Below are 16,074 nucleotides of genomic sequence, written 5' to 3'. Positions count from 1 at the left end.
TATCACTCACACCATTAAAAATCATGATATTGGGATCTACGAGGTCTTGGATAATATGCTTTAAATGATATCACTTCTCAATATCATATCTAGGGTGACAATGATATTGGAAACATTCTCTACAATCATGGAAAGGTGGTGCTACTTTGGAAGGGTTGATTGGTTTGACAAGAAGAAGCTTCAAAATATTAGCATTAATATTGATTAACACAATAAAGGAGCCACACCTATTACACCTGCCACTTGTGCATCAACATTGTTGAAATAATTATGGATCTTAATAAAATATTATTTTAAACTTTTGGGATTATTTCTTAAAGGTGTCAGTATTATCAACTAGAGTCATGGAGTTGATGTCTCAAACTGGCCCTCCTGAAGTTATTAATTATGAAGTACTTCACACAATTGGGTAAAGTAGGTAAAATTTAGAAAATAATAACTCATATTTAATTTCATTTTGTAAATTAGAAATGAAAAAACATTAATTGTTTATATTAGGCATAAGAAAAGAAGTTTGAGGATCGATAGTATTTTGAAATTGTTAAATGAAAGCTTTTTTTTTTTAAAGAGTCAATAGAACAAGGAGGAAAATAACAAAACCATTATGTGGCCTTGTCTCTAAAAGTCCTAATAAACAATTTAACCATAAGTCTATGATCATGATAGAAGTCAGTACAAAAGATCTAAAATATCTTAACATGAGTGAATGGATCACCTTTTCCATTATATGGACCTCCAAGGTAGTTATTTTCATGCATTGATAGATTATGGCACAAATAATTTAATTGGATAATGGATTGGACATGTCAAAAGTAGGGATGTTATATTTGGATTGGATGATGGAAGAATGTTGTTTCTATTGTAAGGATGTAACACTTTGGAAACAATTGTGAATGATTTGTCTGGTAGATATGTTAGTATTTGACATGCGTGGTAATGAAGGATGTGGGATCATATAGGAAATAGATGGAGGTGGGAAATCATGGGATGCATGTATAGAAAATGGTTGAGAAATACATGGAACATCATAGGAGGAGGTATGTTAGTATTAGGAAATCCTTCATGACTAATATGTGTATGATGATTTTTTTTAATAGATGTAGTTTGTATAGGTAGAAACATTAGCTAATGATGTTGGAATAAGAATAAAATCATTAATAACAGGATTAGAAAGATTTAGAGCTTTAACACAAATTTTCATATACTCAATATTTTCATCAATAAGATAAGGTATGTCATGCAATAAATCAACACCATATTCATCATTTTCAATTAACTTCATCAATCCTCCCACCCACAAAAGAGATTGCCTCACTATTAGAATGGTCTTGGCTTAACCATTTTTTATGCTTTTCAAAATCATGAGAAAGTTTTTTGCACTTGGGTAGGAGACAGTCTTGTTAATGATTCATCTTCGTCATGGGAATAATTGAAAGAAGGATTCTCAATAATATTATCCATTTCATTGGTAGGAATAGAGTTACCATCTGCATTCCCATAAATTAAATTAAAGGACTTGGGGTCTATACCCTTAAAGGAAACTACAAGTCTTTTTTTTTACAGGTATGTTTGGACTCGATGTTGAAAAATGCATACATAAGGAAAAACAAAAAAGGGGATTCTTAAACAATGCAAGCTACAAATAAATTGATCATTTAAATATCAAATGAGTGAATGAACATACATTAAGTTTTTACAAAACAAGGTCCTCTATGAAAAAGTTAATACATGTTTGTACACATAAATTAATGTATATAAATGTAATCATCCAAGAAGAAAGTATTGTATGACAAGATTCTAAATGCATAAGTTATAACATACAAAATAGATCTAGATACCAAACTAGAACATAAATGTATGGATGTTGGTTTTATCAAAATGTGAATGAAGGTGAACTTAGATATCTAAATGCATAAAATATAGAAATGATACGATGTGATCTAAATTAGATGTAAACATACAAATAAAAAATAAAGGGAATGTGAGATGTGTTAGTTCACCAAATGTAATGAAATAAATTAGGTTTAAGGAGCAATCAATATGATGGATAATCAAACTAGGAAGTTCACACCTAAATTTACCTTGGCACCTTGAAAGGAATGTAATGCCCTAAGCTCAAGAAGGTTCACAAACTAATGGAATATAAGATATTTTCTATCCTAATAAGTTAAAAGTTGACTATCTAAATTAGAAAGTGAAAAATATAAGATTTAAAAGGGGGAAATGAGAAAAATTATGCATATAGATAGATCACATACTATAAACCCCTTTTCAAGACTAGATCTGGAAATCCAAAACAAAGACTGACTTGTGATTCAAATTGTAGTCTAGAATGTTAGGAATGAGACAAATTGGAGGGTTTGGGGTGAACTAGATTGCGAAAGGCCTTGAAAAGTGCTTAGATATTGGTAAATACTTATGAAAGTTTTGCTGCCTATACATCTTTATCATATATGTATGTAATTCAATCCATAGCTTTGCCACCTATCATCTAAACATAGAAAATAAGAAAATTGTTTTGAAAAGGGGGGTTTCCTTGGTCAAACCCTTATCCAATAATTAATATTGAAATCAAAATGAAATTACATAAAAGGAAAACCACATTGTTAGTAGCAAAGGCCTAATAATTTATTACACATTTACGAGTGATGCATTTCTCATGAAGATTCTTGCAATGTTGTCTTGACCTTAGCTCTAGGATAGGAAGATCATGTATGCCTTCACAAGTGCCTTCATGTAGACTTTATTCCTTACCTTCCACTCTTGATGTTTGAATATCAATGCAAGTATAATGCTTTGGTGTCTTGATGGAATTATTGCTCTTGAATTTACTTTATTAATTTCTTTGATTGATAGTGAATGATTGATAATGGATGGATCTCAACATGAGTGAGGTAGAATTTCTTTTATACCTTTCCAATCCATTTTGGGACTCAAAACTTGAAGACGGATAAGGAGGATTTGAATATCTTTCTAAAAACCTAAGATCTTCATCCACTTTAAACTTGGGCCACATTTTAGTGGAACACTGTACCTCTCGAGGTACATAGTGATCATCCCATGTCTTACTAGTTGTTGAGTTCCAACCAATGTGGGCTCAAAATTAAATCAATGGTTAATGGGGTACGAGGATATCTAAAATGAACAAAACATCAAGGATTGAATTCAACATAAATATAAAAGGCCACCTAATTTGAAATAGGGTCATGTATGCAAAATGAGCTAAATGATTGAAATAATTGAAAGGTCCACACCCATAATCAAAGGGGTCCTTACAATTATTTGATGACATTGAAATGATAAAGGGTTTGTATTTCAAATTAATTAATTACTTAATTAAGTGTAATATTTAAAGGGGCACACCCATAATTAAAGGGGGTTATAATGTAAATTAAGTTAATAGAGGACATATATTTTAAATATTTATTAATTAATATGCAACAAGAAGGTGAATGATGCATGAAAGCCTGACAAAAAAATGTGGTCTAAAAAAGGATTAAAATTAAATTTCCTACATTTAAAATGCTATAGAGACAAAAATGACTTCTTGTTAATTTTCTCTCTCCATTTTCTTCTTTTATTGATGGTGTAATAACCATCCTTTAAAAACTTCTATATTCTCTTTTTGAATAATTACTTTATGGTCTAATGGAGGAACGCTATTGTTTAACATGTAATTGTAATTTTTGATCCTTTGATTGCGTCCAATAATGTTGATGATAGAAAATGGGAGCAAATTGCATATGCACTCCATTTTCAAGTTTATATGGAGGTCTTTTGCCACAGTGGATGTTTAGTCTACATATTTGATATGTTTAGTAGTTTTCTAGTGACCTTATTTTGGTTTAAAACTAGTTAGTGGTTAGGGTTTTATTAAATGGCGTGACATTTGGAAATGTAGAGAATTGGATGTAATGATCACATATGGGTTAGTTGATAATAGATAGGTTATTTTGGAGAAACATTTTAGTTGATCCAAGTTATACCTAGTTGTTCTAGAGCCATGAAAAAGTAGCTTAGTTTGTTAGTTTTTTTAATTATCTTTTATATAAATAATATATACAGGCTTAATGTTTAATATTTATCGTAGACACCTTTTGATGTATTGCCAATCAACATGGATCCCATCTAGCTTCCTTATCTTTAGAAGCACTCCAAATTAGAAAGGAGCACATTGATGGGGTAGATTCAATTGTGTGAAACTAGTTGGTGATGCCCTTGGCTTTGACTCCTTCCCTCAAATCAACAATGCCAAGGAAGGAATTCATCCCATAACACCATTCCACCCTAACATAGATGCTCATGATTCAATGCGTGCAATCTTTTCCACCAAACTCTAAGCACCATATAAAGAACATTGAAGAAATGTCCACATTTCTCTATAGCATAATTCTATCTACAAAACTTTATTTCCCAACACCATCTTTATCAATTATAAAAACATTAGTTCATTAATGAGACGAAACACTTTAGTCTCTTCTTTGTGATCATCCCCCACAGTGCTAATTCATTCTTTTTGGTTTGGAGGCTAAAGTTGGCTTCCACAATCCATTGGCTTTGTACTTCAGCATTTATAAACCAATTATGCTTCCATCTACTTTGCAACATTGTCTTAGGCAAAAGCTTGAGTCTTAAATTTAATATAATCTCTCCAACTCAAAGCAATTAATTTGCACCCTTCTACATTTCGGGGATTGGAACCTTTAGTATTATCTAAGATTATTCCAATGTTCCCATTGTCATGTTTAGCTCATATTTTTTCTAACTTAATGACATAGTAGTCTTATAAAATGTATGTTTATTTACCATGGATATCTTCCCTGACCACTTGGATAATATTAGTCAATTTATTGCTCACCCTAAATCTTTGGGTAACTTTAAATTTTTAAAAATTTCTTGGATTTGTCTCTATTCATTTTGATAATTTTATTTATTTCCCATGTATGTGCCTCTTTCTTTATAATTTCATTTATAATAAGTTGCAAGTCACCCTCTAGGCATAGCATATTGACTTCCATTTTGCTTGCCAAATTTACAAGTGAAATTGCAATTATTTCAACATCATTATTTGTGCCATTGTCGAACTTCTAAGCTCTAAATGCTAATAAATTACCCTTCCCACTACAAAATGCACAACCTACACCTGGAAGCCCTAGGTTGCCTTTACAAACTTGAGTTTAATTGATTTTGATCTATCCTCCCTATGATACAATTCACTTCATGTTCTTGTCTATCAAAGAAGATAGATGAACCTAAGAAAGGTTGTCAATTGGCAACTTTTGTTAAGAGTTTTGTGGAAATATAAAAGAGATAATATTAAAACACAATGATATAATCATATCTTAATAATACTTTAATGTTAACTATAATATCATATTATAATAATGATATAACATTAATCACAATATAATAGTATAATGATTCTTTTGTGGAATAATGAACAAGTATGGTATCTATAAGTCATTCTTTACTATATTACTCTAAAACAAGTATGCTAGTTTATACTAAATTATAAACATTTTATTTAATTAGCCTAAACCAAACCTAATAAATGTTATTTTTAAAAATATGTAGTAGATTTTTAGGATGGTTTATCTTTGTAATTGTCAACATCTTTACTGTCTGTGTGTTATCAATTCCTCTAAACCATGATCTTACAAAGATCAACACCATTTTTTAATTAGTAAAAGGTTGTAGCCAAATTATTTTATTAAAATTAAACCTATTTATAACTTGACTCACTAGGGGCGTTGATGAGAAAGAGTCAAGGTGGAGAAAATCTCTAGTCTTGCCCCAAAAAGAAAAATTCTTATGGTTACCTTAGCTTACAAACATCCTATCACACGTAAATAGAGTATTGCTAAGGAAACTCATATTTACATTACTTTACAAGCATACCATTTACTAGAATAGGGTAATGTTGAGGAATATAAATTTCCTATTTTTACATGACATGATAATATATTACAATAAAATGCAATTACTTTGAAAATTCATCTCGTTTTTAGCTATCAATGTTTTCTATTTGAATCAACCTCTAATTTTCCTAATTGTCTCCTTGACTCTTTATGCTATATAATTTTGTTGAAAGCCTTGATCCTACATTTGCAATAAACACACAACCTACCTTACCAAACAAATTAGAGCCATGTAGATTTAAGAACTTCATTCCTTTTAAAAATATGAACCTCGATACTCCCAATAAAAAGGAAATTGATGCGAACAACACTTAGCATATCCCAATAAAAAACCAGAGCCACTTGAAAATGCTAGATATCAAGATTTCATACATTTGAACTCTTTCTACAATTAGCACCCTTATTTTATTACCAATTTTAATTTTTTTAAAAACCCAAAAAAAACTAGAGCCACTTGAGAATGCCAAATCCAAAACTTATATGTCCCTTTCTAATGTTATAAATTTTGCCTCTCTCTAAACAACATCACTCTTTGGGACAAGTTAAATAGGTAATCTTCTCTAATATTTAAATTAAAAACAAAACGTTACCATTAAATATTCAATTCAAAAAGCTCCACAAAATTTATCATGAGAAAGTAATAAAAGTAGAATACTTCTTATATAGGTTACTTGACCAAATATTTATCCCAGGCAAGTGTATACCACCGAAAACTAAGTGTATACCACTGAAGTCGAAGTGGCCGCCGCCTAAGTGCGCATTGTGGAGGAAAACAGGCTCCTCTTCCCAGATATTGAAGCTTAAGAGAGGGAGGGAGATTTCCCGAGCAGGCATGGACAGAGAGTGGGGTTCGAAACCAGGGAGTGGAGGTGCTGCTTCTGCACAGAATGAAGCTATCGATAGAAGGGAACGTCTCAGGCGTCTCGCCCTCGAGACCATCGATCTCGCAAAAGATCCATACTTTATGCGAAATCATCTCGGCAGGCGCGTTTCTATTTGTCCCTTTCTTCTTCTTTCAATTCATACAGAATACTCTTATGCCTTTATCAACCCCCTTTGAAAAGCTTAGTTGAGCATAGCTGTAAAAATATAGGAAGCTAATTTAACTGGTAAAATCCCAGAAGAATGTCCATTGGGTATTTGAGAAACCCGGAAAAAAACTTATAATCTCAATTCAAATAATGGGTTGAGCGGACTTGGTATCCATTGTTTCATATGCCAACGGTTTGACAAGATGTGTCGCTTAAGTTTTACGCGTCTGGGATGGTTCAACGTTGTTTTAGTTGTCATAGAACTCTTTGAACTATGTATTATGTTCGACTACTCTTTGCGTGCCTTGTTTTTTCCATGGATCTTTTAGGAGTGGAATCCGAGGCCTCTCGTTGCCATGGTAGAGTTTTCCTTTATTAGGTACTCGCCTCTTTCGGTTGAGATAATGTCTTCTAGCATCTTTCATCAAGCCGCACTAGTTTTCTGTGGGGTACTATCTGGGCTACGATACCCCGTAATTTTTCATCGACCGGTGATTAACATTAGTACGCCATGACACCGCATCACTGAGTCACCGGCACCTTTGTGTTTGGAGTATTGTATATTTTATTGCAGTGTCTCCCTCTAGCCACATTTGTTTTATGGGTGCTATAACGTTAGTTTACCAAAATTGCTTTTTTAATGTTGACTGGATTAGGGTTTCTATAACCTTTGTGAACTGATTTATGTGTGGCTTGATTGTAGTGTCTGTTTTGAATTTTTGGAACCCTAGGGATGCTATTTATATTGCGTTTGTGATGGCCTCTGCTAGTTTGCATACAAAAGAAACAACTGAACTAAGAAGACAAACTATTGCTTTAAGAAATGTCGTAAAATATTTTACACATACATATAGCAATTACAATCTACTAAACTGATTCACTTACTGGGCGCACCCAATAGCACGTGTGTCTTCGAGAAGTTCCTCAATTCTCTGTAGCAAGAAGATCTGATGCTTTGCTAGTGCTGAGGGCGACCTGATAATCTCAATGATGTCTGCACCACAAACCGCTGATGCCTGAGAGCAGCCTGATAGTGGATTCACCTGAGGTTTTGTGTCAAGCACCAAAACTGATGTAGCAGCATCAAGCTGAGCTTTTGTTTTAATTACAAAAAGGATATTTTTTTCCTGTTTTACTTTTCCCACTTACCTCTGGTAATTCACTATCTTATATGCTGCTCAATTAGTGATGACACTTTATGAATTGGTGGTAGTTAATCAATAAACAACTCCCCATTGACGGAAAACCAACAGAAGAATCAGACCATCAAATTAATAAAGTTAACTGGCAGCTTAGAGTTCAATACATCCACGTATTTGGTTTTTAAATAATACAATAGATAGCAGCAACAAATTTAATTAGTTTCTACTCGTATCATTCATGTGAAGCTTTGGACTTACCTACAGGTTGGATAAGGGGGTATGTATTACAAATGCACCAATGCTTACCCACAAGAAATGCAGTGTTAGGTGTTTGAATATCTTTGGCACCTCCCAAGTAGCATCCTCAGCAAATAGGTTCTTCAAACAGACCAAGCATTTTGTGGCAGTCATATTCTCTCAATGTCTTCTGCTGCCCGTGAATGATGGCCACTATAACCAATATGAGTTCCCCTCAACAACCTAGGGTGCAAATCAACTTATGTTGCGATATGTTGATCAAGTGCCCTGTTGAGGCAAGATACATAGAATACATTGTGAATCCAGCCATCTCTTGGCAACTCTAGATCATAAACCACCTTGTGAACCCCTTGCAAAAGTCTCTAAGATCCATAGCAGCAAGGTTCAAGCTTTTAAACTCCACTTCACTGAATGGAAGTCTGCCTGTAAGGTTGCATGTGTAGGAAGATCATATCTCTAACCTCAAATGATCTCTAGTTGTAACGCTTCTCTCCATAACACTTTGGTTTATTTTGAGCCCATTGCATGTGATCCTTGAGTTATCTCAAGATTTCTTGGTTAAACTCTACCAAATCACTAGCTGCTAGTACCTTGTTATTAGTGAACACTAAATCTCTGAAGGATATTGCATCATATTCATACAAAGCCATAAAATGAGTCATAACAATAGAATTTGATGGGGGCTATTGTAGCAAACACTCTCCAAGGTGCAACCACTTGGTCCATGTGATGCAATACTAGGGTAATACACAAAAGCCTTTTTGCTTGATACAAACCAAAAGCAACATAAATGCTATTAATAGAATTAAAAATCTGTAAAATGAATTTGTGATTAATCATTCAAATCCCCAAAAGAGACATTGCATAAATTTCTCAAAATTGAGGTTACATCCAATGCAACTCTAGGCTGATAAACATGAAGTCACAATTGATTGTTGTAGGAGCACCAACGGTGTAAGGGCAATCTTGTATCGCCCAAAAATATGTCTAGAGATAGCTTTTGTTTTATGCGTTTGCATTTCTAGATACCCATTTGGGCAAAATAGATATTTCAACTCTTAGATTTCCATAATTACTTTTCGTGGTCAGTATTTTGGCACACCTTGAGAAATGTGCAAATGCAAAAATTGAGTTATTTTGTTGGTGAACCTTAAGTATGAAGAATTAGAGGGTGCGACTTTGGGGGAAGATTGTAAGGTTGTAATTGAAATTTCAAGCACTACAGAAAAAGAGTTAGGTGAAAATGTTTCACTGTTTAAAAGTTATTGCAGTTTTAAGTTGCCTTAAGACCTCTTAGAAAAACCCTTCTAAGTCAGATTTGAGGCACTAAACGGCCTCGTATGGCCCCATAAAATTGGGGTTACTAGTAGGCAGTCCAAAGGGCTATAGAGCACTTGGAGAGCTTTTCGATGATTTAAACGGTTTGTCAATCAGAGTCTTGAAGCAAAAGTTATGCTTCCCAGAAGTTGGACCACTTTTTCTAGAGCTTTTTGTTTTTACACCGACTTCTAATTTGAATTCTAGAACCCCTGTTTTGGCGCCGACCACCCAATTTCGAAATGTAAATTCTCTTTGTAGCCCTAAACCTAAAATAGGTTTTTAAAGAGCCATCCTTGAGGTGAAAAGGCAATTTTTTGGAGGAGTTTGGGAGAAGGTACAATGAGAAGGGTTTTTCTCTAGAATCTAATAATATTGTAGCCCACGGGGGCATGCAGTTTGGTCTTTTTAGACTGTGATGCATGAAATAGCTTCTTATTTGACATAATAGCAATTTCCCTTTTCTATTATGTTCATTTTTGTCTCAAGTTGTGCCCTCATCAAGTGGTATCAGAGTAGGAATTCCTGAGTGTGTAGAAAGATTGTCGACAGTAAAGCAGTTTGTAGTAGGATTGTGGTTGTGGGTTGTGAGATAAGCGTGAGAATGCCTCCATGAAGGAATCATGGTGGAAGAGTTGGAGGTGTTAGAGATGAGGGTTTTAGAGCCCTCCAAAGGCAAGTGGAAGCCTTGGAAGAGCAACTGCGAAAAGGGACTAATATTGGGATTGGAGATGAAAGTGAGGAAGAATTTGTAGAAGAGGGACAAGTTGAAGAGGTTCAAGAAGAAGACAGGGATCCGAAGGTGGATAAGCTTTTGAGGGTTATTTCTAGAATTGGAAAAAGACCCAAAATTCAATGTTCCCACATTTTCTAGAAATCTCAATCCAGAAGAGTTAATCAATTAGATCAATGATATGGAGGAGTATTTTGAGTATGAAGATGTAGAAGGTCCTGAAAGGGTCAAGTTTGTGAAGGCCAAATTGAAGGGTTGCCAAAATTTGGTGGTAGGATGTTTAGTTGGAAAGAAATCGAAGAGGAAAGGAGAAAATCACTAGATGGGTTCGGATGGTGGATAGACTAAAGAAGCAATTCATTTTTTTTGGCTATGAGCTTCATTTGCTCAAGAAGATGCAAGGGTTAGCAAGCGAGAAAATCTATCCAGAAATTTACAAATGAGTTTTATTGAGTCCTCATCAGGACAGGGTGTGTAGAAGCTGATAAGCAGAAGGGTGCCCATTACCTTAATGGGTTAAGACCAAATATTTAGGAGTTAAGTTTGGTTAGAATGACTAGCATTGAGGTGTTATACCACCTTACTTTGAGATTGAGGAGAAGCTAAATATGAGGTTTGATGGAAAGCAAAGAGGGCGAGGCCAAGGAGGAAGGGGCAGTGGTAGATCTTTTGAAAGTCAAAATGAGGACTTGATACAAGAGCATCTTGGGTTTGTGGGCAATCTTGCATCAACCAAAAATATTGCTTCATTTTTTGTACTTGTTTGTTGTTCGTGGTTTTAAGTTGTGCATAGTTGGCATCTTAATGTGGACCCATTGTTGATCCTTGATGACATCCTGATATTCAATAAGACTAAGGAAGAACACCTTGAGCATATTAGACAAGTGTTGCAGAGATTGAAAGAAGAGAAGTTGTTGATTAATTTGAAGAAATGTTCATTCATAGAGGAAGAAATTATGTACCTTGGTTATGTGATTTCTGCTAATGGTTTGAAGACGGATCTTGAAAAGGTAAAAGTTATCCTTGATTGACCTACACCTGAGAATGTTGGAGAAGTTAGATCATTTCATGGATTGGCAAGTTTCTATAGGAAGTTCATTAGAAATTTTAGTTCAGTATGTAATGCCATGACAAAGATAATGAGAGGGGATAAAAAGGATTTCAAATGGACACATGGAGCATAGAGGAGTTTTGAAACGTTGAAACAAAAGGTGGTAGAATTACCTACACTTGCTTTGCATGATTTCACTAAAGTTTTTAAGGTTGATTGTGATGTTAGTTATTACAACACCACCATTACGGAGAGGAGGAAGAAGATGATAAAGAGGTGGAAGTTATTACGGCAACACCATTGCTATTTTTGCGACCTACACTTTCGGCGACAACACATTTGGTTCCGGTGGGTACGCACAATGCACACATTCCAGGATTTGGACAACTCGGGCAGCCAGTAGTGATGACCCCTGTCACAGTAGTGGCTCAGCTGGCTACAGTGACCTTGACTATTCCGAAGGCTGTGACCATAATTGAGACAGAGTCCCACTCATCACTGACGACAACCTTGCCAGAGGAGGTGATGGAGTTACTGGCATAGGAGATTCGTGAGAGCTCGGGGACACCATAGGTCAGACTGGAGGTAGTGGGATTTGATGTAGTGGTCACGATAGACGATGCATTATTGGCCACCAGTGAGGGTACTACAACTTAGGACTTAAGTGAGCAGGACTTGAGTGGGTACTTGGGTAGGAGATTTAGCGTCCCCCAACCCCACCACCACCCCCACCTCTGACAGGGAGTACTACGGAGAGAATGTTAGAAGCAGTAGAGGCAGTGATGGCCACAGAGCACCCAACACCATTTGACCCCTCGACAGCTACAGGGGAGGAGGATGTTGAGACCTACTTAGCGGATGTGCTGACTCAAGTTCTCCAAGTAGTAATCTCAGCAAAGAGATGTGCTTTGGAGGCAGTGGTTTGGGAGTTAGAGTAGGTCTTGTCATTCATGCGGGTTGGTTGTCCAACGACCTTCTTAGTATGTTTTGAGGCAAGAGGATGGCCGAACATAGAAACCTCGGAGATGCGAAAGGAGTGGACTACTCAAGAGCCTGTGGTGGAGAGCAGAGTTGAGCACCTCACCCGAGAGATAGTACAAGTGTATCGGGAGGCGTACTATGCTCTATGCAAAGTAGGGCAGATCAGTTAGTAGTAGCAAGGGTTTGGGAGCAGACAACTACAAGATTAGCCACAATAGAAGCTTGGAAGAAGGAGCGGGCAACACACATGACTGAGAAGGCAGCATTGGTATCTTAGTTGGGGGACGCAAAGAGGGAGTTAGATGAAAAAGAGGTAGAGCTCTGGAACATTGTTGAGATGATGAAGAGGGCACTAGAGCTTCAGATGTAGGCCAAAGTGGATTTGGACACTCGGATGCAGCAGGTGCACGAGTTGCAGGCACAACTAAGTGAGCTACGGGCATAGAGGATGTTTACTACTATAGCCCTACCAGGGATGCACCCCTCTTCTTCTTAGTTTGTTTTGAGTCTTGATGTACTTAGTAGTATAGTTGTCTCTATTTTGTCGTCTAGAGACGACTTCTCTTTTGGGGGGATGATGTTGTCGGTAAAAACTATATTATAGCCGATGGGATTAGTTAGTGTCCGAAAGGTTGCGTGACGGTTGAGTCACCCCTTCAAGAAGTATATATACATCGTCCGAATGGAATCATAAATCATCATTGTAATCGTGATTGCATAGCTGCTTATATGAATAAAGTATCTTGTTCTGTGTTACATTCTAGTCTCTTAATGCAATAAATATCCATTTACCCTGTACGGTAAACAAAAGTGCCATTGGAGCTGTTTTGAGTCAAGAGGGAAGACCTGTAGACTTTAGTGAGAAGTTGAATGATGCTAAGAAAAACTATTCGGTTTATGATCAAGAATTTATGCTATTGTTCAAGCTTTGAAGAAATGGAGACATTTTTTGATGCATAAGGATTTTGTGGTGTACATTGATCATAAAGCTTTACAGTTTTTGGGAAGTCAGAATAAGTTGAAACAACGACACATGAAGTGGGTTGAGTATTTACAATACTTTTCTTTTGTGTTGAAACATAGAAGTGGACTGTCAAACAAAGTAGCTGATGCTTTGAGCAGAAGAAGGAATTTATTAACAAAAATGAGAGGTACTTGGTTTTGATGATTTGAAACACTTGTATGAAATTGATCTTGATTTTGCAGAACCTTGGAAGGCTTTTAAGAATCACATGATAAGTGAACAAGATAAGTGGATTGATAATTTCATTTAGGAAAACATGTTGTTTAAGGGAATTCAATTTTGCATACCTAGAGGATTTACAAGGGATAACATCATGAAGGAGAAACATAATGGAGGACTTGTTGGACATTTTGGGATCGACAAAACAGTTAGGTATTACTGGCCTTAGATATATAAAGATGTATAGAAGATGGTTAAAAGTCGCAGAACTTGTCAAGCAAAAGAAACTAGTTAGAATTTTGGGTTTGTATTCAACATTGCTTGTTCCAAATAAGCTTTGGGAAGATATCAGTATAGACTTTGTGCTTGGCTTACCTAGAACTTTAGAGAGATAGTGATTCTATTCTGGTAGTGGTTGACATATTTTTTAAAATGACTCATTTCATACCTTCTAAGAAGATATTTGATGCGATACATGTGGCTGAATTATTCTTTAAGGAAGTGGTAAGATTGCATGGGTTACCAAAGACTATTGTCTTAGATAGGGATACTAAGTTTATTGGCTCTTTTTGGGGGACACTTTGGAAGAAGTTGGATACTGAGCTTAAGTTTAGTTCTACAATCAGCAGATAGATGGACAAATTGAAGTTGTGAACAAGAGTTTGGGTAACTTGCTAAGATGTTTGATTGAAGGTAAGCCTGCTAATTGGGACTTGATTTTAGCACAAGTAAAGTTTGCATATAATAATTTTGTAAATAGGAGTACTAAGAAGACACCTTTTGAGATAGTAAATGGAATGCATACTAAAGGAACTACTGAATCGAGGGATTTGTGTATTGAAATGAAGAGAAGTGCTAAAGTAGAGGAATTTGTGGATTTCATGAAGACTTTGCATGAAGAAGTGAAGAAGAATTTGGAAGTTAGTAATCAAGAGTATAAACAAAGGGTAGATAAAGGAAGAAGACATAAATCTGTTGAGGTTGGAGATGAAGTTATGGTTCACTTGAAGAAGATCAAATTTTCAATTGGTACCTATATTAAGTTGAAGATGAAGAAGTTTGGTCCTTGTAAGATCTTGAAGAAATTTGAAATTTGAAATGCTTTTGAAGTTGAATTACCAAAGGACATGGATATTTCACCAATATTCAATATTGCAAACATCTTTGAGTATTTTGAATTAGATGAGGAATTAAAAAATAACCTAGATTATCCCAAGAGGACTGAAAGTATTGAAAAGGTTTTGGATACTAGAGTAAGAGCACCAGAGGAAAAGACTACATGGAGTACCTTGTTTAGTGGAAGGATAAACTAGTGGAAGATAGTTAATGGATATTACAAGCCGAGTTGGATCTTTATGATTCAGATCAGAGCATCAAGGTTTCTTGATGTGGACATCAAATCTTTATTTACCCTAGGTGTCTAATGCAGGAGCATCTTGGTTCTGTGGGCAATCTTACATCAAACAAAAATATTGCTTCGTTTTTTGTACCACTTTGTTGTTCGCGGAGTAGGCGTTGTTGCTCGTGGTTTTAAGTTGTGCACAATTGGCATCTTAATGTGGATCTATTGTTGATCCTCACCCTAAGTGCGCAAAATCTAATGCTTTGTGCGTGGAGTTTTGTCCCTCTTTCTCCGCTCACTTTTCTTTTCTTTGTTCATCCAATGTAGCGTGGAGTTCCTTTAACTACGGCTTCCTACGATGACATGGCATCTTGCACAGTTGGCGAACGTCCCTTGGATCATGTATGATCATTTGTTGGTTCTTTTGTTTTCTCCTCCAAGACACGACCTATTTTGTAATTAATTGCCTGACAGGTCGACTTGTGGTCGTGCTGTGTTTATAAGGACTTGGACTAGGTTTAGGAAAGTACGTTTTCAAGTAGAAGTAAGAAAGTATCAAGATAGGAAGCTTTGAGCTCTGGAGTTTGAATTTTTTGGTATTGGCCGCAACTAGGAAGGCCTTACAGCTAGATCTGTGTGTACTCTTGGCAAGGTGTTAGGAGACTGGAATTGGTTTCTACCTGCTGTGTTTATAAGGACTTGGACTAGGTTTAGGAAAGTAAGTTTTTAGGTAGAAGAAGTAAGAAAGTATCAAGATAGGAAGCTTTGAGCTCTGGAGTTTGAATTTTTTGGTATTGGCCGCAACTAGGAAGGCCTTACAGCTAGATCTATGTGTACTCTTGACGAGGTGTTAGGAGATTGGAATTGGTTCCTTCCTCGTACCTACCTTGTGTTAGGACCAGAAGAAAAATAAAGATGTGGGTACTACCTGAAACCAGAGGAATGGGGGCTTCAACCACTCCCGTGATCAAAATTATGGAGACCAAAGAGGAAGAGGAAGATTTGGACAAGGACTAGGGAGAGGCGGCTTTAGAGGAACGTTTTTCCATTATGGTGAAGAAGGGCATCAAGCCTATGAATGTCATCAACGACAAGGGAGGACAAATCGGAGAGTTGAA

General features: G+C 35.9%; 1 protein-coding gene across 1 annotated transcript in view; it reads left to right on the top strand.

Annotated features, from left to right (window-relative positions):
• The first annotated feature begins 6,648 nt into the window (after positions 1 to 6,648).
• The window catches only part of LOC149576769 (uncharacterized), a 46,020-nt gene continuing 36,594 nt past the window's right edge, over positions 6,649 to 16,074 (top strand). The window contains exon 1 of the mRNA XM_089819794.1: positions 6,649 to 6,902. Coding sequence (XP_089675920.1) covers positions 6,751 to 6,902 — 152 coding nt within the window. The 5' untranslated portion in view covers positions 6,649 to 6,750. The remainder of the gene's footprint in view (positions 6,903 to 16,074) is intronic.

Source organism: Cupressus sempervirens, chromosome 1, assembly GCF_028749045.1.
Source record: "Cupressus sempervirens isolate cs-2001-9-10 chromosome 1, ASM2874904v1, whole genome shotgun sequence".
NCBI classification, from domain to species: Eukaryota; Viridiplantae; Streptophyta; class Pinopsida; order Cupressales; family Cupressaceae; genus Cupressus; species Cupressus sempervirens.
The sequence above is the reverse complement of the archived record's forward strand: the minus strand, read 5'-3'. Positions and strand labels throughout refer to the sequence as shown.